This window comes from Pipistrellus kuhlii, unplaced genomic scaffold, assembly GCF_014108245.1.
Source record: "Pipistrellus kuhlii isolate mPipKuh1 unplaced genomic scaffold, mPipKuh1.p scaffold_m20_p_71, whole genome shotgun sequence".
In the NCBI taxonomy this organism is placed as follows: domain Eukaryota; kingdom Metazoa; phylum Chordata; class Mammalia; order Chiroptera; family Vespertilionidae; genus Pipistrellus; species Pipistrellus kuhlii.
In genome coordinates this window covers 843,149-865,827 of record NW_023425575.1, presented here as the reverse complement: position 1 = coordinate 865,827, position 22,679 = coordinate 843,149, and the positions used below count along the sequence as shown (strand labels likewise).

The 22,679-nt window shown below is 42.8% G+C and overlaps 1 protein-coding gene and 1 pseudogene across 11 annotated transcripts in view; one reads left to right on the top strand and one right to left on the bottom strand.

Moving 5' to 3' along the window:
- LOC118710221 (zinc finger protein 345-like) overlaps positions 1–22,679 on the bottom strand; it is a 50,827-nt gene that overhangs the window by 5,069 nt on the left and 23,079 nt on the right. For 2 of the 11 annotated variants that reach the window (XM_045575978.1, XM_045575976.1), the window contains exons 2-4: positions 21,738–21,835; positions 21,175–21,301; positions 16,633–18,174 (exon numbers count right to left, since the gene is read on the bottom strand). The exons of 1 other annotated variant lie outside the window; for it this stretch is intronic. In XM_045575978.1, coding sequence (XP_045431934.1) covers positions 16,633–18,174; positions 21,175–21,301; positions 21,738–21,770 — 1,702 coding nt within the window. In that variant the 5' untranslated portion in view covers positions 21,771–21,835. Of the gene's footprint in view, positions 1–9,599; positions 9,727–11,438; positions 11,856–16,224; positions 18,175–21,174; positions 21,302–21,737; positions 21,836–22,679 lie in introns of those variants that run through there. 8 more of the 11 variants (XM_045575979.1, XM_045575980.1, XM_045575970.1 and 5 more) reach the window with 6 other exon arrangements.
- On the top strand, positions 489–5,999 carry LOC118710272 (annotated as a pseudogene).

Sequence of the window (22,679 nt, the reverse complement as noted above, 5' to 3'; positions counted from 1 at the left end):
GCCAGCGTTTTATCCAGTGAGCCACATCAGCTAGGGCCCCATCCAACTTAAAAGTCCACCCAAGCTTTGCATCAGCATTTGTATACGAATGGCCTGTCTTTGCTCAGGCTAAAACCTGTCAAGGAAGTTGCAGTAGAGTCAGGGAGCTCCAAATATAAATAAAAGGACCAAGATCTGACACCAGCATTAGCCTTTCTTGCTTTACAGCAGGGCCTCATCAGGGCACTTCCAAACCTGATACAAAGAGGAGAATTTGCAGATTTCTCTTGAGATTCTGTTGGGTGGCTCCAGGCAGACCTGCCTTAGCCCAAGAGCCAGTATATCCAGTGGTCAGTGTCATACCACATCAGCTTACAACTCTACATCCACAAGGGACACAGTCAAGGAGCAGACTTACTGACCACCAAAGCCCCACTGAAGCAAGTCCTGCTCCAGAGGGGTGTCTCCTATCCAGCAGCTCTCCCACTAAGTCCCCGATAGATGCTAAAATGGCCCCGATAGATGCTAAAATCCACAAAAAAATTCTGGTAAATTGACTCCAGCAGTACATTAGAAAAATCATACACTGTGACCAAGTGGAATGAAAGGATGGTACAACATCTGAAAATCAATAAACATGATATGTCAAATAAACAAATTGAAGGACAAAAATCAGTCATATCAACAAATGCAGAAAAAGCATTTAACAAACTCTAGCACCTTTTCTTGATAAAAACAAAGGGGAATAACAAGGATCATACCTCAACGTAATAAAAGCCTTATTTGACAAACCTACAGCCAACATACTAAATGGGTAAAAACTAAAATCATTTTGCCTCAGAACAGAACAAGACAGGGATGCCCACTTTCACCAGTCCTGTTCAACATAGGACAGGAAGTGTTAGTCATAGAGATCAGGCAAGAAGAATTAAAGGCAACAAAATTGGAAATGAAGAAGTAAAACTATCATTACTCACAGATGACATGATATGGTACAAAGAAAACCATAGACTGCATAAAAAAACTACTAAATAAACACATTCAGCAATGTAGCAGGATACAAATTTAACCAGAATTCTATTGCTTTTTATATACCAATAGTAAACTTTGGCTTTTTAAACACCAATAGTGAACTTGCAGAAAGAGAAAGAAAGAAAGAATCCTATCTACCACTATAGCAAAAAATAGGATACCTAGGGATAAACTTAACTAAGGAAATAAAAGACCTGTACTGCGCGAAAACTATAGGAAGTTGAAGAAAGACATAAAAGACAAACAAATTATCATTAAAATGTCCACACTACCCAAAGCAATCTATAGATTCAATGCAATCCCAATTAAGATACCAAGGGCCTATTTCACAGACCTAGAACAAACTTGCCAAAATTTCATATAGAATATATAAAAAAAAAGAAGAAATGAAGAGCTGCAGCAAACTTTATAAAGAACAACAAACTTGGAGGAATCACATTACCAGATATCAACCAATATTATAAAAAATGCCTGGCACTAGAAGAACAAAAGACAGAACAATGTAACAGAACACACAACCCAGAAATTGGCCCAAGCCATTATGCCCAGTATTTGACAGAGGAGACAACAGCATACAATGGAGTCAACACAACCTCTTCATTAAGTGACGGGGAACATGGGAGAGATACATGCAAAAGAATGAAACTAGACCACCAACTTACACCATACACAAAAATAAACTCAAAATGGATAAAGGACTTAAATTTATGTCGTGAAACCATAAAAATCTTAGAAGAATCCACGGACAGCAAAACATTAGACATAAGCCCTACCAATACCTTTACTAATACAGCTCCAAGAGGAAATGAAAGCAAGGAAAAAATGGTACTACATCAAAATAAAAAGCTTCTAAAAGCAAAAAAAAAACAAAACACAAAATAACAAGAAAGCCCTGATTGGTTTGGCTCAATGGATAGAGTGTTGGCCTGCAGACTGAGAGGTCCCAGGTTTGACTCAGGTCACGGGCATGTATGTTGGTTGCAGGCATATCACCAGTAGGAGGTCTGCAGGAGGCAGCAGGTTGATGTTTCTCCCTCACTGATGTTTGTATCTATCTCTCTCCTTTCCTCTCTGTAAAAAAAAAATCAATAAAATATATATTTTTTAAAATCAACAAGACAGACAACTGCATGGGAAAATATTTGCCAATTATATTTCAGATAAGGGTTTAATCTCCAAACTTTAAAGAGCACTTATATAAAAACAAACCAGAGGAAAATCATTTTGGCAAAAAATGAAAAAGGATGCCAAGTCAAATTTATAGAAAATACTCGTTTATTAACTTTTGATGGAGAATATGTTTATATATTTTCAGAAAACAACTCTGAGACCATGTGGATTCCTGTAACAGAGAGGAATTGACAGAACTACTCCAACCATGAAGATAGAAGAGAAGCAGTTTAGAGATGGAAGACGCTGACAACGCATTGACATAATACCAGTCAGCAGCTGTGCATCACTGCAGGTTGCCCAGGACCAAACCAGAGAGGGTCGGACCTGCATTACCACCATTTGTCCACTATCCAGAACTAAAATATCATTGCAACAGTTTGACATTGAAACTGGGTCTCAAAAGAACTGTTGGCCCAGAAATAAACTCTCTATAGACTGATTCATGTGCCTTTCAGCATAACCATTATTGCTTGTCTCATTTTTTTTAAAAATATATTTTATTGATTTTTTACAGAGAGGAAGGGAGAGATATAGAGAGCTAGTAACGTCGATGAAAGAGAAACATCGACCAGCTGCCTCTTGCACACCCCCTACCGGAGATGTGCCCGCAACTCAGGTACATGCCCTTGACCGGAATCGAACCCGAGACCTTTCAGTCTGCAGACCGACGCTCTACCACTGAGCCAAACCGGTTTCGGCTCATTTTTTATTCTTATAACTATATTTCCAATAGGACATGATCTCACTCATCTAGGGGAAATGATGAACATCTTAGACTGATGAACAGGAACAGACCCAGAGATAAGGAGCCATGGGTCAGACTGTTGGACCTCAAAGGGAGGGTGTGGATAAAAGGGAAAGATCAACCAAAGAACTTGTGTGCATACATATAAGCCTAACCAGTGATCAAGGACAATAGGGGGTTGGGGGCATGACTGGGGAGAGGTGGGGGTTGAAATGGGGGTTTGAGGACAAATATGTGATACCTTAATCAATAAAGAAATTTTAAAAATTAATAAAAACATTTTTTAAAAAGTTAGATAATTCATATACTTTAACAAATGGAAGATAAATGATCCTATTAAAAAATGAGCAAAAGACCTAAATAGATAGTTTTTGAAAGTGGACTTACAGATGGCCGAGATAAATATGAAAACATGTTCAAAGTCACTAATAATCCGAGAGATGCAAATAAATATGACAATGCCATATCATCTCACACCTGTGAGAAAGGCTATCATCAACAAAGGGCAAGTGCTGGCAAGGATGTTGAGAAAAAGGAAACCTCGTGCACTGCTAGTGGAAATGCAGATTTATGCAGCTCCTGTGGAAAACTATGGAGTTTCCTAAAAAAAAAATTAAACTGGCCAAAACCAGTTTGGCTCAATGGATGGAGCGTCTGCCTGCAGACTGGAAGGTCCCAGGTTGGATTCCAGTCGGGGGCATGTGCCTTGGTTGTGGGCACATCCCCAGCAGGGGGTGGGCAAGAGGCAGCTGATCAATGTTTCTCTCATCAATATTTCTAACTCTATGTCTCTTCCTCTCTGTAAAAAATCAATAAAATATATATATTTTTAAAAATTAAAACTGGAACTCCCATATAACCCAGTCATCCCACTACTAGGACTATACCCTAAGAAACCAAAAACACTAATCAGAAAGGAGATATGCATCCCTATGTTCATAGCAGCAAAATTTACAATAGCTAAGATTTGGAAACAGCCTAAGTGCCCGTCAGCAGATGAATGGATTAGAAAACTGCTATGTCTACACAATGGAATACTATGCTGCTATAAAAAAGAAGGAACTTTTACTGTTAGCGCGACAACATAGAAGGACCCGGAGAGCATTTTGCTAAGTGAAATAAGTCAGTTGGAGACAGGTAAATATTACATGATCTCATTCATAGGTTGGATATAATGATCAGCATAATTTAATGCACAAGAATAGATCCAGAGACAAATGGCAGGAGAGGAGGGGTTAGAGAGCAATGAAAGAACTTGTATGCATGCATATTAGCAGAACCAACCGACAGACACTGACTGGGGCGATGGGGGCTTGCCTGGGGTGGGAATGGCTGCAGAGTGAGGAGAGGTTCAAGCAGAGAAAAAGTTGACATATGTAGAACTTTAGACCGAGAGAGAAAAAAAGAGAGAGAGAGAGAAGATAAACTAGTACATTTAAAAAATGGACAAGGGCCGGACGGGTTTGGCTCAATGGATAGAGCGTCGGCTTGGGGACTAAAGGGTCCCGGGTTCGATTCCGGTCAAGGGCATGTACCTCGGTTGCGGGCATATCCCCAGTCGGGGGTGTGCAAGAGGCAGCTGATCAATGACTCTCTCTCATCGATGTTTCTAACTCTCTCTCTCTCTCCCTTCCTCTCTGTATAAAAATCAATAAAATATATTTTTTTTAAAAGTGGACAAGGACTTAGACACTTTTTAAAAGAGGACATGAAGAAGGCCAAGAGATATATGAAAACATGATCTAAGTCACTAATCATCTGAGATGTGCAAATCAAAATGACAATGAGGCCGAAACTGGTTTGGCTCAGTGCATAGAGCGTCGGCCTGCAGACTGGAGGGTCCCTGGTTCGATTCCAGTCAAGGGCATGTACCTTGGTTGCAGGGTGTGCAAGAAGCAGCTGATCGATGATTCTCATCGATGTTTCTAACTCTCTATTCCTCTCTCTTCCTCTCTGTAAAAAATCAATAAAATATATATTTTTTTAAAATGATAATGAGATACCATCTCACACCTGTTAAGATGGCTAGTGTCAATAAATCAACAAATAAAAAGTGCTTGTGATGATGTGGAGAAAAATGGACCCTGGTGCATGGCAGGTGGGAATGCAGACTGGTGCAGACACAGTGGAAAATAGCATGGAGTTTCCTCAAAAAATTAAAAATTAACTCCTATTTGACCCAGGATTCCCACTTCTAGGAATATATCCGAAGAAATCAGAAACACTAATCACAAAAAAACCATATACACCCCTATGTTCATATCAGCACAATTTATAATAGCTAAGAATTGGAAACAGCCTAAGTGATCCTCAGCAGATGAGTGGATTAAAAAGCTGTGGTATATCCACACCAGTGGTTCTTAACCTTCCTAATGCAGCATCCCTTAATACACTACCTTATGTTGTGGTGACCCTAAGCCATAACATTGTTTTTGGTGCTACTTCATAAGTGTAATTTTGCTATTGTTATGAATCGTAATGTAAATATCTGATATGCAGGATGTCTTAGGCGATCCTTGTGAAAGGGTAATTCGAACCCCAAATGCGTAGTGACCAACAGGTTGAGAACCACTGACCTGCTTTTTTCCCTATCCCTTTCCAGCATCCAAGAGGTCGAAGAGGACATGGTGGGTCCTCCAGGACAAAATTCCAGATTTCCCTGGTCTCCCTGTAGGAGCAGTGATCAACTGTGCTGAGAACACAGAAGCCAAAAATCTGTACATTATTTCTGTGAAGGGGATCATGGGATGACTGACCAGACTTCCTGCTGCTGGTGTGGGTAACATGGTGACGGCCAAAGTAAAAAAAGGCAAATCAGAGCTCAGAAAGAAGGTATATCCAGTGGTGGTAGACAGCAGAAGTCATACTGGAGAAAAGATGGTGTGTTTATTTTGAGGATAATGTGGGGGTCATAGTAAATAATAAATGGGAGATGAAAGGTTCAGCCATCACATGACCCCGTTGCAAAGGAGTGTGCAGATTTGTGGCCCAGGACTGTATCCAATGCTGGCAGCACTGCATGACTTTCTGGTGTATTTCTAAAGAAAAAAACCATTAAAAATTGGTGACATGAAAAAAAAGAGAGAGAGAACCACTGATCTACACAATAGAATACTATGCTACTGTAAAAAAGAAGGAATGTGCCCTAGTTGGTTTGGTTCAGTGGATAGAGTGTCAGCCTGCAGCCTGAAAGGTCCCAGGTTTGATTGCAGTCAAGAGCACATGCCCAGGTTGCAGGCTCGATCCCCAGTGGGAGATGTGCAGGAGGAAGCCAATCAATGACTCTCATCATTTTTCTTTCTATCTTTCTCTCTCTCTCTCCTTTCCTCTCTGAAATCAATAAAAATATATTAAAAAAAGAAAAAGAAAAAAGTACAAACTCTACCATTAGCAACAGCATGGAGAAAAACAAATATCATAGAATCTCACTCATTTGTGAGCAATGTGTGAAAAAGAGGATATATGTAATATAATATGTAATACTTTAAAACATAAAGAATTTTTTAAATAGAAATATGTTTAGCTCCGCTGAAACCGGTTTGGCTCAGTGGTAGAGCGTCGGTCTGCGGACTGAAAGGTCCCAGGTTCAATTCCAGTCAAGGGCATGTACCTGGGTTGCGGGCCCATCACCAGTAGGGGGTGTGCAAGAGGCAGCTGGTAGATATTTCTCTCTCATCCACGTTTCTAGCTCTCTATCTCTCTCCCTTCCTCTCTGTAAAAAATCAATAAAATATATTTTTTTAAAATATACGTTTAGCTCTAACTGGTTTGGATCAGTGGATAGAGCATCGGCCTACAGACTCAAGGGTCCCAGGTTCAATTCCTCTCAAGGGCATGTACCTTGGTTGCAGGCATATACCCAGTAGGGTGTGTGCAGGAGGCAGCTGATTGATGTTTCTAAGACTCTATTCCTCTCCCTTCCTCTATGTAAAAAATAATAAATAAATAAATAAAACATTTAAAAAAAAAAAGAAATATGGAGAAAATATCCATAGTACACAATGCAATCTACAGATTAAATGTAATCCTAAGAATAATTCCTATGGTATTTTACAAAGAAAAGAGTCTTGAAATGTATGAAATTAAAAAACTCAAACAGCAAAAGAAATCTTGAATGAAAACAAAGCGCGTGGCATCACACTTTCCGACTTCAATTTATTACAGAGAGAAAACAAGCAAACAGGGTGTTGCTGGAGAAACACAGGCACATACATCAACAGAACAGAAAACACAGAAATAAAACCAGGCGCATACTTTCAAGTAATCTCTGACAAAGCTGCAAGACACAGAAGAAAGGAAAGATAATTTCTTCAAAGAATGGTGATGCTAAATATCAAAACTCCCATGTAAAACAAGAATACTGGATACCACTGATAAAATTTATCTCAATCTACATTAAATGTCAGCGGTAAAACGTAAAACTCCTCAGGACAACTAGAGAAAAGTTTTGCAGATTTGTTATGAACAGGATTTTATTTTTATTTTTTAAAATATATTTTATTGATTTTTTATATAAAGGAAGGGGGAGTGACAGAAACATCGTTGAGAAACATGGATCTGCCGCCTTCTATACACCCCCTACTGGGGATGTGCCCACAACCAAGGTACATGCCCTTGACAAGAATTGAACCTGGGACCCTTGAGTCCACAAGGTTGAGGCTCTATCCACTGAACCAAACCGGTTAGGGCTCAGACAGGATTTTCTGAATCTGACACCAAACAGCAGACAAAATAGACAAACAGTCCAGATGGCAACAAATAAAGAAAAACAGCTTTCCCCCAGCACAACTACAATAAACAAATGAAAGGAAATTAAATCTAGAGGATGGAAGAAAATACATGCAAATCACATGACGGAATAGCTTGGAGATGCTGTGGATTCAGTTCTGAGCAGCACAATAAAGAGAATACTGAGATATAGACAGAAATTAACACAAATAGTTGGATTTTCCCCGGGAATAATAAAGGTATGTTAATACTATACTGCAGGCTAATAACGCAATGACTATCTGAAAAGCAAACTCTATAGAATTTCATTAAAAACACTTTATTGCAAAGCACTAGTAACAACCATCTGAGTTTCTTAGAAACATGGTGGCACTAGACCTGCTGGACGCAGGGTTGCCAAAACAATGGACTTTGTAGAAAAATGGGCACTGGGAAACAATACCTGAAAAGGACAATTAAGCACATGCAACAATATGTGTTCCTGTATGTCATAACAATTAATATATAGAAACAACAAGAAAGCCCACTGTATGGAAGAACATATTTGCGAATGTTATCACTGATAAAGATTTAATCTCCAACATCTAAAGACAAACGACAAGTGTTTTCGAGGTGGCGGAGAAAAAGGAACCCTCGTGCACTGCTCGTGGGAATGCAGACTGATACAACCACTGTGGAGAACAGTATGGAGTTTCATTAAAAAACTGAAAATGAAACTCCCATTTGACCCAGTAATCTCACTCCTAGGAATATATCCCAAGAAACCAGAAACACCAATCAGAAAGGATATATGCACCACTATGTTCATAGCAGCACACTCTACAATAGCTAGGATTTGGAAACAGCCTAGGTGCCCGTCAGCAGATGATTGGATCCAAAAACTATGGTATATCTACACAATGGAATACTATGCTGCCATAAAAAAGAAGGAATTCTCATCATTTGCAGCAACCTGGATGGAATTGGAGAACATCATACTGAGTGAAATAAGGCAGTCAATGAAAGAGAAACACCACATGACCTCACTCATTTATGGATAATAAAGAACATTATAAACTGATGAACCAAAAGATAGATATAGAGACAGTAAAGCAACAAGCAGACTGTCAAATTACAGCAGGGAGGGTAGGGAGATCTGGGGGAGATAATAGATCAACCGAAGGACTTGTATACATGCAAGTACAACCAATGGACACAAAACTCTGGGGAGGGAGGGTATATGTGGGAGGGGGCAATGTTAAAATATGTACACAGATAATTAATTTAAAAAAAAGGTAAAAAAATATGTATATAGATAATTTAATTAAAAAAATAAAAAATAAAAAATTAATATATAGAATATGCAAGGTAGTCAAAAGAATCTTTAACCAAAAAACAGTTACTAACCAGAACAAGGATTTAGAGACAATTATTAAAAAATTAGGTATACAAGCCGAAACCGGTTTGGCTCAATAGATACAGCGTGGGCTTGGGGACTGAAAGGTCCCGGGTTCAATTCCGGTCAAGGGCCTGTACACTGGTTGCGGGCATATCCCCATAGACTCTCTCTCATCGATGTTTCTAACTCTCTATCTCTCTCCCTTCCCCTCTGTACAAAATCAATAAAAATATATTTTTTTTAACAAAAAATAGGTATACATGACCAACAGAAATACAGAAAATGCTTTCCACTCTGAACAAGGCAGAATCACTCGGGCTTCCTGCAACACTACCAACCACAAGTCCTTCCCTATGAACTTAGTCCAGCGGGAAAAATTGGGACTGCAGGAATAGAAGGGAGCAGTGGAAACAGACCCACACTCCCCAGGACACCAACTACCCAGGAAACTGGAAAATCAAGCAGTTCCACAGTCTACATGGCAGGACACAGCACACCCTGGGAAAAGGGGCCTGGGAAATCCCAAAGCCAAGTCCAGGTCACTGGTGACAGTGAGGGTCTTACCCAGCGAGGATACAAGTTCAAAGTTCTCCAGCATCACATTCAGGTACAGCTGTATCTGATCCTCATCAAGGAGGCTCCATTCCTCCCTGGAGAAGTGCAGAGCCACGTCCTCAAAGGTCACGCCAACCTGTCAGAATGGAGACAATTGAAACCAGAGCTGCCTCTATGAGAACCAGCACTCCTGCTCCTTATACACCTTCCCTCTCCTCAACCTACTCCAGGGCTCCCAGTTTAGTGTGGACACCAGGTCCTAATGCCAGTGCAGGCTGCTCTCTCATCACAGCCCCATTACTCACTGGGATTTCCCTCAGCTGAGCAGCTGGGTTGGGTGGAAACAATTGGGGCAGGAAAGGGGAGGGAGCAATGTCATTTAAGCTCGGGATGCCTGCAGGGCCTCAACCTTCCTGCCAAGCAATCCCACTGCAGTCTCCCAGATCAGTGGTTAGCAAACTGTGGCTCTTGAACAACATGCAGCTCTTTGGCCCCTTGTTTTTTTTTAGGCAAAGGCCAGCTTAGGATTACACTAAATAAGTTACCCTGTTTCCCTGAAAATAAGAGTGTCTTATATTAATTTTTTCTCCCAAAGTTGCGCTAGGTCTTATTTTCAGGGGATGTCTTATATTCGGGGAAACACGGTAATAACAATGTACCTACTTATATATTTTTAAGTTTAAAAAATTTGCCTCTCAAAAGTAATTTCAATTTATACTGTTCATATTTGGCTCTGATGACTGAGTTTTCCAACCACTGTCCTAGATCACGCCTCCAAGACAACACCAAGCCTGGATTTATGCTTCCCCTTTAAGTCCCCACACCAGGTCCCGGGGACCATCAGCTCACACTTCCTCCAGATGTGCCCACACTGGGTAATGTTTATCCCCTTCCCATCTTCAGAACCAGGTTCACTCCCTCAGCTCTGCCCCCTTCCTGCTCCAATGCCACTGGGTCTCGCTGGGCTCCCCCATGAACTTGGCACATGGCATGTGGAGAAGCCTGTCTCCCAGCGGGTCCAGGACCACCCCAGGCCCCTGAGGGACCCCACAGCCGGGAAAGCCCCCATGAGGCTGTGACGTCCTCCCTGCAACGTCTGATCTGTCCGCCAATCCTCACATTGTTGTGGAGGGCAAGACCCGGTGGAGGCAGAGCTCCAGATGGCTAGCAACACCCTGTCAAGGCAGGACACCAGGCCAGGGAAGGAACGAGCAACCAGACCCACAACAAAGAATGTAGCATAACTTAGTCATAAAATCGTTCTGTTGCAAGGCTCAACCCCCCAGGCAGGCACGTCCTGTTACCAGTAGCCACAAGGCAGGACAATCAGACCAAACCAGGTGAAACAGAGACTGCTTAAGCTGAAAATAAACCCCCACCCCAGGTGTTGTATAAGCTTTAAATGTTACTGTACTAGTGGAACTTTTCTATAACTTATAACTGACGTTTCTTTGTTAAAACTTTTAGCCAATCACAATCTGCCAGGCATCCCTAAGACGGGGATAAAGGTAGCATGCTTACAGTGGGTCGTAGCTCTCCTTGCTCGCTGCTGCGTCAGTTGAGACATGAGCCCGGTCTCGAGTTCGTAATAAGGGTTTCCTAAAGTCCAATCTGGCTGACTGGGGGTCGTCATTCGCAGGTCGCCCACAACAAGGGGAACCTCAGAGGCCGGTCACCCCTGTCCTCTCCGCCCCGCACTGGCTGTGTCCTCAGAAGCCACCGCGCTCCTCCCTCCCGTCCGCCTTCCTCACGGTCCTCCCCGCGGACGGAGCTGCAGGAGGGACAGGCCCGCACCGGGCTCTGGGGTGCGGGGTGAGGAGGCGGGGGGCCTGGGGGACAGGAACTCACCTCAGTGAAGCTCCTCAGCGCGGGCGCCGCCATCGCGCTCTGTGGGCCGCGCGGGGCGGGGGCAGCGGGAGCGGAAGCCGCGGCAGGAATGGCGGGGCCTGTCCCGGCCCTGGCGGGGGTCCGGGCGGTGACTCCGAGCTCCAACCCCACGGGTGAGCGGTGAGCACCACGGGAGGCACCGCCGACCACCACCCTACACCTTCTCCAGGGGACGCTGTGACAGGGGAAACCTGACCGCCTCAGACAGAAATCTGAGACCGGAACCTCTCCTCAGGACTTCTGGTCCCGCCCTACAGAAGCGGCCAAACGGAAGTGCCTTCTCTGAGCTCCCATTGGCCCAGGCTCCTGGCATTCCATGCTTGGCCTTCTGGGTAATGTAGTTCCAAGGCCCCAAGGTCAGGATTCCCTTATGAGAGTGGATTTAGGGGCTTAAAGCCCAAGAACACACCAGGTAAACTGTGTCCACTAGTACCTTCAGGGGGAGATGATTTCTAGGGCAAGTTTGCTTCTCCTGAACCTGCTGGCTTCCTTTAGCTGCAGGTTGTGCATATCTTTCTTCAAGATCTGCTCTTCCTGAATGGCGGGCATTGTATCTTCATTCAGGACCTTTAGCAGGTGTCTCCTTCAGGCCAAATGTAGCTTGCAGAGGTTGCTCAATTGTCTAACTCTTGTTTAACTCGATCTAACCTGCATCCACTGAATCCATTATACGAAGTTAATGTCACAGACACTTATACTTAAAGTATCTGCATCTGATGCCAACCAAAGTCTCAGCTGTGCCTGGGCTGCAGTGTGGATAAGATATCTGGTCAAGACACATGTGAAAAATGCTCAAAGTCACTGATCATCAGAGAAATGCAAATCAAATCAACAATTAGGTATCACCCCACCACTGTCAGAATGGCTACCATAAACAAAGGACAAGGGCAGGGGAGGATGTTGAAAAAGGGAACCCTAGTACACTGCTGGTGGGAATGTAAACTGGTACAGCCATTATGGAAATCAGTATGAACTTTCATGTGTTCCATATTAGAATGGAGTATGGAATGTCAGAAGGGAAGTCAGGTGAGGATAAAATAAAAAGAGAAAACATGCTAGTGTCAGCATTAAGCACACACTCACACACACAGAGTAAAACCAAGTTCCTAAGCATTGAGCATTTTCCTCTGTTCTCTGAAATCAATGGGAAACTTGTAGCTTGCCGGGTTCTGGGTCTGCCCTAAATTGTTTTTATATCTATCTTCAGTCTGATGTGTCCCTGGAAATGCCGTCAATCCTCCATGGAATTTTCTCTTTCTTGGCCAGTTGTTGTGAAAATTAAGAGAAAATGCTCAAAAATCTAACCATGATATCCTAGCAACAAAGTAAATGTCATCAATTATCTGCATGTCACATTCAGCCAACTGAGAGTCAGGGAGTGCCAGTGAGTCCGTTGGCGATTCCCAGGTGGGCACACCACCATGAGAACTGAATGCCCACAGCACCTGCCTCCCTAAAGCAGAGTCAGTGGCTTCTTACAGGTCCCATTTCTCATTAAAATGCACCCACTGACCAAGGTGACTGTGGGTATCGGGAGTGGCCTGTTCAGAGAATGTCTCTGCAGGGGAGGCAAAGTTCAAAGGAGATGGAGAGAGAGAGAGAAATCAATACAGAGAATCATTGATCAGCTGCTTCTGGTATGCCCTCACTGTAAATCTAGCGGGGGCACAGGCCTTCTCCCTGTCTGTGAATAGAACTAGGACTGCCTGGTTCATAGGTCCACATGGAACCACTGAGCCATGCCAGCTGTTCTCTCAACAATCATGTTCCTATCTTTCACTCTCTTCCTTGCTCTATGAAATCAATGAAAATGTTTTAAAAACAAATTAATGTTTATTGTAACGGAAAAAATATTAAATATATACTATTCTAATACCAAAAAAAGTGTTTAACATGTCTGAGAAAAGTCTCACCATAAATACAAAAAATACAATTGAACAACAGTCAGATAGAATGACAAAATTATAGAATATTTTAAAGCTAGGCGCCGTGTACACAAAACTCATGCATTCAGGGGGGATCTCTCAGCCAGTCCTGTGCCCTCTCGCACTCCAGGAGCCCTCGGGGGATATCCAACAAAACTAAACAACACTAATATCCATATAAATAATTATACAGAAATGTTTGTACCAGCTTTATTGGAAACTAGCTCAGTGGACGAAATTCGTGCACTGGGAGGCAGGGCGGGGGAGGGGGGTGTCCCTCAGCCCAACCTGCACCTTCTCCAATCTGGGACCCCCTCACATGTCTTACTATTGTATTTAGGCCCAATCCTTGTAGCATCAGGCCTAAACAAACAGGCAGTCAAACATCCCTTTCACAATCCAGGACTACTGCTACCAACTGCCTGATCACCCCCTAACTACTCCCTGCCAGACCAATCATCCCCACCTGCACTCCCCTGACAACCTAGTTATCCCCTGCATTTTTCTTCTTTATTAGATAGGGTGTTTTTTTTTCTTCTTTAACATATTGGACAACCCTAACTTGTTTGGCTCAGTGGATGGAGCATTGGCCTGCAGACTCAAGGGTCCCAGATTCGATTCTGGTCAAGGGCATGTACTTTTGTTGGGGACACATACCCAGTGGGGAGTGTGCGGGAGGCAGCAGATCACTGTTTCGCTCATACATGTTCCCAACTCTCTAACCCTTCCCTTTCCTCTTTGAAAAAATCAATAAAATATATATATATATATTTAAAAAGAAACATTTTAAGATTACTCCATATCTTCCTGAATCGTGTGACTCAGTAGTTAAAAACCCAGGCTGCCGCAGCTGGAAGCAGATCATGCTATGGGGGTGCACGCCTCTGCCAGGCTGAGACCCCAGCCCAGGTTGCCAGCCCTGGCAGGGGATTGCGCTGTGGGGAGTGAATTTGTTTTTGTTTTTATGAAGGCTCAGGAGGGCCTCTGAGCAACATTCTGCCAGGCCACCTACTCTTTAGGATCTCAGCGGCAGCCCTCCCCAAGAAGGGGGGTGGGGGACTCTGGCAGGGCTGAGAGGACTGGGCGCCGCCATCTTGTGTTTATGGGCACAGCCATTTGTCACAGAATAACGATTAATTTGCATATTACTCTTTTATTAGATAGCATAACCAAATATTTATTAAAATGGAAATGATGCAGATATAGTCAAAGATAAGAATATCTACCTGAGCACTAGCAGGTTTGGCTCTGGATAGAGCAATGGCCTGCAGACCAAGGGTCCTAGGTTTGATTCCGGTCAAAGGCAATGTACTATGGTTGAAGATCCTTCCCAGCCTGGACCCTGGTCACAGCTGATACAGGAGGCAACCAATCCATGTGTTTGTCTCACATCAATGTTTCTCTCTGTCTTTCCTTGTCTTTTCCACTCTCCTTAAAAATCAATGGAAAAATATCCTCAGGTGAAGTTTAACAGCAAAAAGAATATCTAGCAAAAAAAGAAATGAGTTACAAATATACCTTTGATACACCTCCAAAAACTCATAAATAAAAATTAACGCAAAAGAATACTTAGAAAAGCAAAATTCTTTAATAAATTCGAAAAAGCTGATAAATTTAGCAAGACCCCCGAGGATGTGAAAAAAGACCAACTAAAAAATAAACATACACTGACTGAAATAAAAAAAAATTTTCTTAAAATATATTTTATTGATTTTTTTATACAGAGGAAGAGAGAGGGATAGAGAGCTAGAAACATCAATGAGAGAGAATCATCGATCAGCTGCCTCTTGCACGCCCCCCACCGGGGATGTGCCTGCAACCAAGGTACATGCCCTTGACTGGAATCAAACCCGGGACCTTTCAGTCTGCAGGCCGATGCTCTATCCACTGAGCCAAATCGGTTTCGGCTGAAATAAAAAATATTGTACAGCCGAAACCGGTTTGGCTCAGTGGTAGAGTGTCAGTCTGCGAACTGAAAGGTCCAAGGTTCGATTCCGGTCAGGGGCATGTACATTAGTTGCGGGCACATCCCCAGTGGGGGGTATACAAGAGGCAGCTGATCGATGATTCTCTATCATCGATGTTTCTAACACTAACCCTCTCTCTTCCTCTCTGTGAAAAATCAATAAAAATAATAATAAATAAATAAATAATCTCATCATTAGCACTAGGCAAAGTGTGTCCCTGAAAATGGCAGTTCTTCTGAAACCTTATGCTTACTGGGCCCAACAGTAATCAGTCCTATGGGAAAACTCATGACAGGGAAACAAGTAAGAACTAAGGGCTCATGCCAAAACTGGTTTGGCTTAGTGGATAGAGCATCGGCCTTCGGACTAAAGGGTCCTGGGTTTGATTCCGGTTGAAGGCATGTACCCTGGTTGCGGGCACATGCCTAGTGGGGAGTGTGCAGCAGGCAGCTGATGGATGTTTCTCATCGATGTTTCTAACTCTCTATCCCTCTCCCTTCCTCTGTAAAAAATCAATAAAATATATTTAAAAAAAAAAAAAAAAAAGAACTAAGGGCTCAGCTATTCCTAATTTTCTTCAACAAATTAGACAACAGAGATAGATTCGCTGGGCACATGAGGATGGTGATTGATGCCATCTGTAGAGGCCTTATAGGTGATTCAAGAGAAATACTTTCAGCAACTGTCATATGCAGTGACATAGATCTTATAGAACATCTATGTATGTTACAAAGTGCAACATAACTACATAGTGTTCCAACATAAAAGCAAACACACACAACAGAAAAAACACTAAGAAAACTTTACATAATATAGGTGAGTACATGTATGATATACAATTCAGAAAAATGAGGATTCACAAATTTTCTTGTACGAATGTTAGGTCCTATCCAAGAAACTACATTTCCTGCACATCTAAGAAATTTCTCACATTTGGACTTCTATGTGGAGAGCAAATTTAGAAATTTGCCTGACATATCTCACATTAATTGCACTCAAAATGGCTTTCTCCAGTGTGAACTCTATGATGATACTGGAAACCCTTCCTACTTCTAAAAGATTTCCCACAGTCACTGCATTCGTAAGGCTTTTCTCCTGTATGAACTCTCTGATGATTATGAAGAGAAGGCCTACCTGTAAAAGATTTCCCACATTCACTGCATTTATAAGGCTTTTCTCCAGCGTGCACTCTCTGGTGATATTGGAACTCATAGATCCTTGCAAAACATTTCCCACATTCACTGCATTTATAAGGCTTTTCACCTGTATGAACTCTCTGATGACAATGAAGGGAAGTGCTCTGGGTAAAAGATTTCCCACATTCACTGCATTTATAAGGCTTTTCACCTGTATGAATTCTCCGATGGATACGAAGGCCACCACTATATGTAAAAGATTTCCCACAGTCTCTGCACTCAAAAGGCTTTTCTCCTGTATGAACTCTGTGATGATTATGAAGTTGAGACTGAGTGATAAAAGATTTTCCACATTCATTGCACTCATAATCCCTGTCTCCAGAGTGCATTCTCTGATGATACAGGAGACTATTGCTACTTGTAAAAGACTTTCCACATTCACTACATTTATAAGACTTTTCTCCAGTGTGAAGTTTCTGATGTCTACGAAGTACCTTGTTAGAGGTAAAACATTTTCCACATTCACTGCATTTATAAGGCTTTTCTCCTGTATGAACTCTCTGATGATGATGAAGGTCACTGCTAGTGATAAAAGATTTCCCACATTCACTGCATTTATATGGCTTTTTTCCAATGTGAAATCTCTGATGACAACGAAGGTGACTATTAGTGATAAAAGATTTCCCACATTCACTGCATTTATAAGGCCTCTCTCCTGTATGAACTCTCTGATGATTATGAAGTTGAGATTGAGTGATAAAAGATTTTCCACATTCACTGCATTTATATGGCTTTTCTCCAGTGTGAAATCTCTGATGACAACGAAGTTGACTATTAGTGGTAAAAGATTTCCCACATTCACTGCATTTATAAGGCCTCTCCCCTGTATGAACTCTCTGATGATTATGAAGTTGAGACTGAGTGATAAAAGATTTTACACATTCATTGCACTTATAAGGCTTTTCTCCAGTGTGAACTCTTTGATGATATTGGAGGCCACTGCTACTTGTAAAAGACTTCCCACATTCATAACATTTATAAGGCTTCTGTCCAGTGTGAAGTATGTGATGATAACGGAGGCCTCTGCTACTCTTAAAAGATTTCCCACATTCACTGCATGTATAAGGCTTTTCTCCAGTCCGAAGTCTCTGATGATGACGAAGATTACTGCTGCCTAGATCTTCCTCACATTCTTTTCTGGTGTAAAAATCTTTTCTCCTGTGAAACATCAAACCACCCTTGGAAATATCATTTGGCCTGTCCATGGTCTCATCAGCCTTTAGGTGGAGATGTCCTGACCAGCAAAATGTGCCCTGCCCAACCTCCCCACAGGTGACATGATTCTGGGACACATTGAAATTGTAAATCTTTGCAAATGACATCCTCTCCACACCCCTAATGAAAGTGTTCTCTCTCACATGATGCTGCTGAAATTTGGCACTGAAATAAAATTGTTTTGCACATGCCCCACACCTCAGTTGTATCTGTCCATGTTGTGTTCCCTGCAGCTCAGTCAAGTGGAAAATCCTTCTCAAGACTAGTCCACAGCTCCCACAGGGGTGGCTCTTCTGGGAAGTCAAGGCTAACTCGCGATTCCTGGCCTGTGACACTCTTACAGAAACCTTTTGTTTCATCGGTACCTCCACATTCTCTGTTCCACAGCAGCAACCTGAACAAAGGGAAACACTGGTGAAGTACACGCTGATTTTATAAAATCAGAGTATTTCTGGAAAACTGTTTCCCTGTCATGACTAGGCATGATTCCATGGAATGATTTTTAAGACAAGTGAGTTGAACTCTAAGGAATCAGCTGTTATACATTAGCTGGCCTCAAAGGTCAGTCAATGGTGAAAATCTCACCAAACAGGAACAAAAGCTTCGGGTGGGACACAGAGAAGACAAGAAGGCTTTAGTCATTGTTCCTCCACGAATGGCTTCTTTTAGGACCTTTCATGCTGGGGACCTGCGTCTGTGTAGGATAATTTGCATGTGCTGAAAGCCATACAACGCAATTGTACTGAAGCACAGGATGTTCAAGGTCAATATAATATTACGTCTGCACGCCAAGGCTCTGCAGGCATGGACCTAGGTTGGTTTGCAGTAAAGAGGGACCTGTGAAAGAGTTAGAGGAGCAAGGTGTAAAGAGATTAAAGTTATCTGTGGGCATGGAATCTAGGTAGATATGGTCATTATTACACCTGAGGAGCAGGAAAAGTGTGAACAATAAGACAATAGAAGCAAATTTCGGTGAGGAATGGGTCCTGGAAACAAAATACTTTTGAACAAAATGGGTTCCCAGTTATTACTTTAACAAAGCCCTGGTCTCAAAACCTTCCCAACAGGCCTTCACCAAGGCAAGAACGCCTCTGGGTGCACCTTTTCCTTCATAATGTCATGTTTCTTCTGTGATGCACAAATGATTCTTCCCTATGAATCCCAAGTAGGTCGATCATGGGATTCAGATAATATAAATCCAAAAGAAAATAACAAATAGATGTATGGGGAGCACTGTTATAGAACTACAAAGCAGAGCAGAAGATCATGGGAAAAAATAATCTATGGGAGTGACATCAGCAAGATGTCAGAACAAGTAGGCATCTTGCCATGAACAAAAAACAACTACAGGGGTCAAGAGTACAATGAAACCCAGGCCTCTTCTGCTCAATGGTTGGAGGGTTGGGCTCCACACTAAAGGGTTGAGGGTTTGCTTCCTTGCCAAGGTTACACACCTGGGCTAAGATTAGCTCCCTGCCCCATCTAGTGGGTGCGAGAAGCAAGCATTCAATGTGTCTCTCTCACATCCATGTTCCCCACTCTCTCACTGCTCCCTTCTTTCCACTCTTTCTGAAATGCACCATGGTATGTATATACACACACACACACACACACACACACACACACAAGTGAGGCTTAAAAAAAAAAAAAAGGAGTGCAGAGGGGGAGAATCCAAGATGGCGGCATAGGTAAACACCTAACTGCAGCCTCACACAACAATTTCAATAAAATACAACTAAACTACAAAATGTACATTACCCAGAACTACAAGAAAGTCGACTGACTGGAAATTCTATGAGAAGGAAAGAGAAAACCAGAAGGAAAATCAGAGGAGCTGTAAAAGCCTAAGGTATGGAGACACGACGGATGAGGGGAGAGGTCGGAGCTGGAGAGGTAGAGGAGGCTGAGTGCCTGGCTGGTGTTCCATAGCGGGAAGTAGATAAAAACACAGGCACAAACATCAACAGAACAGAACAGAAAACAGAAATAAACCCAGGCACATCCTTTCAAGTAATATTTATCAAAGCTGCAAGACACAGAAGAACGGAAAGATAGTTTCTTCAATGAATGGTGCTGCTGAAATTAATATTCCTATCTAAACACAACAATACTGGACAACACTGATAATATGTAACTCAACCTGCATGACAGAATTGAATGTCAGCCCTAAAACTAAAAACTCCTCAGGACAATCTAGAGAAAAAGTTTTGCAGGTTTGTTTTGGACAGGATTTTCTGAATGTGACACCAACCAACAGACAAAAAAGAAAAAACAAACTGTCCAGATTGCAACAAATAAAGAAAAGAAGCTTCTTCTCAGCACAACAGCAATAAACAAAATGAAAGGAAAGGAAATCTAAAGAACAGAAGAAAATATTAGCAAATCATATGAAGGAATCACTTGGAGTGATTGTGGATTCAGTTATGATCAGCATAATAAAGCAAACATTGCAATATAGAAAGAAATTCACTCAAATAGTTGCAGCTCCCATGGAATAATATAGGTATGTTAATACCACAGGGCAAGCTAATAATGCAATGACTGTCTTAAAAGCAAACTCGATATAACTTCATTACAAATACATTATTCTAAGCACCAGTAACAAGCATCTGAGCTTGCTAGAAACATGCTGGCACTAGAACAGCGGACCCAAGGTTGCAAAAACATAGACTTTGTAAAAAGCAGGTGTGGGGGAGCAATATCTGCAAAGTGCAATTAAGCACATGCAGTATGTCATAAGCATGTAATATGTAAAATATACATGGTCATCAAAAGAATGTTTAACCAAAAAATACAGTTATTAATCAGGATAAATGTATAAAAACAATTCTTTTTTTCTTTCGCATTTTAAAATATATATATTTTATTGATTTTTCACATAGAGGAAGCGAGAGGGAGAGTTAGAAACATGGAGGATAAGAGACATCGATCAGCTGCCTCTTGCACACCCCCTACTGGGGATGTGCCCACAACCAAGGTACATGCCCTTGATAGGAATCGAACCCGGGACCTTTCAGTCCACAGGCAGACGCTCTATCCACTGAGGCAAACCGGTTTTGGCTAAAAATAATTCTTTTAAAACTATGCACAAAAGACCAACAGGAATATAGAAAATGCTTTCCTCACTGATCAAGGTGGAATCCCTCAGGCTTCCTGTAAGACTACCAAACACAAGTCCTTCCTTGTGAACTTAGTCCAGCGGGGAGAATTGGAACTTCAAGACTAGAAGGGAGCAGTGGATACTACCTACCTTCCCCAGGACACCAACTACCCAGGAAACTGGAAAATCAAGCAGAACCACAGTCTACATGAGAGGACACAGCTCACCCTGGGAGATGGGGCCTGGGAAATCCCAAAGCCAAGTCCAGATCACTGGTGAGAGTGAGGGTCTTACCCAGTGAGGATACAAGTTCAAAGTTCTCCAGCATCACATTCAGGTACAGCTGTCTCTGACCCTCATCAAGGAGGCTCCATTCCTCCCTGGAGAAGTACAGGGCAATGTCCTCCAAGGTCACGCCAACCTGTTAGAATGGAGACCATTGACACCAAAGCTGCCTTTCTGAGAACCAGTAATTGTACTCCTGACACACGTTCTCCCCACTCAAACCCCTCCAGGGCAACCGGTTAGTGTGGACTCCAGGCCCTAATGCTAAGGCTCCAGGCCCCTGATGGGACCCCACAGCCGGGAAAGCCCCAATGAGGCTGTGACTTCCTCCCTGCAGCCTCTGATCTGCCCGCCAACCCTCACAGCCACACTCTCAGTGGAACCTCAGAGGCCGGTCACCCCTGTCCTCTCCGACCCGCACTGGCTGTGTCCTCAGAAGCCACCGCGCTCCTCCCTCCCCTCCGCCGTCCTCACGGTCCTGCCCGCGGACAGAGCTGCAGGACGTGACAAATGCCCCTCAGGCTGTGGTGTCTGTGTCAGGAGGAAGTGAGGCCTGGGGGACAGGAACTCACCTCAGCACGTTTCCTCAGCGCGGGCGCCGCCATCGCGCTCTGTGGGCCGCGCGGGACTGGGGCGGCGGGAGCGGAAGCCGCTGCAGGAATGGCGGGGCCTGTGAGCTGTGAGCACCACGGGAGGCTCCCCGTTGTTGTGAGGCGGGGAACACCACTCTCAACTTCCTCCACAGGAGCGTAGATTTGGAAAACCTGACCGCCACAGAAATCCGAAAACAGAAACTCCCTCCTGGAGGCTTCCGGTCAAGCACTACGGAAATAACCAAACGGAAACGCCTTCTCTGAGCCCCCATTGGGTCAGCCTGCTGGCATTCTATGCCTGGCCTTCTGGGTAATGTAGTTTTTCCCATCCAAGTCCAGGATCCTGTATTTCTCAATTGAATCTAGGACTGGATTTAAGGGCTGATAGCTCAAGAACACACCCAGAATACTAAGTGCCCTCTAGCACCTTCAGGGGAGGTTATTTGGGAGGAGGGGGGGGGCAAAAACAAATGAACTTCTGAGAAATAATTCCCCATAAATTCCACCATAAACCACATACAACATTGAGATAGAATAACAAAATTATGGAATATCTATTTATAGATTTATCTATATGTCAATATGCTAAGTGTCCAACAATCTGGGTAATGATGTCCTGGCTTCCAATGCCTGACAACCACTAGCCTTAGGTGGAAACACATTACTCTGTAACGAAATGTCTGCGAAGCATTTTTCTGTGCTGCATCTCATTTGATCCTCACAGAAGTCCTGGAGTAGGTAGATAGCACACTAGGTAGAATGCTATTTTCATTAGACAGAAAACATAGATTTAGAAAGCTTAGAAAGTTGACTGAAAAGAAGAAAGAATTGGTGGATCCTGAAAATGACTTCAGGTTTCTCCACTGCACAGAATATAGTCAAACACTGTTGCAGTTAAATAATTTACCCTTTGAGCAGAAA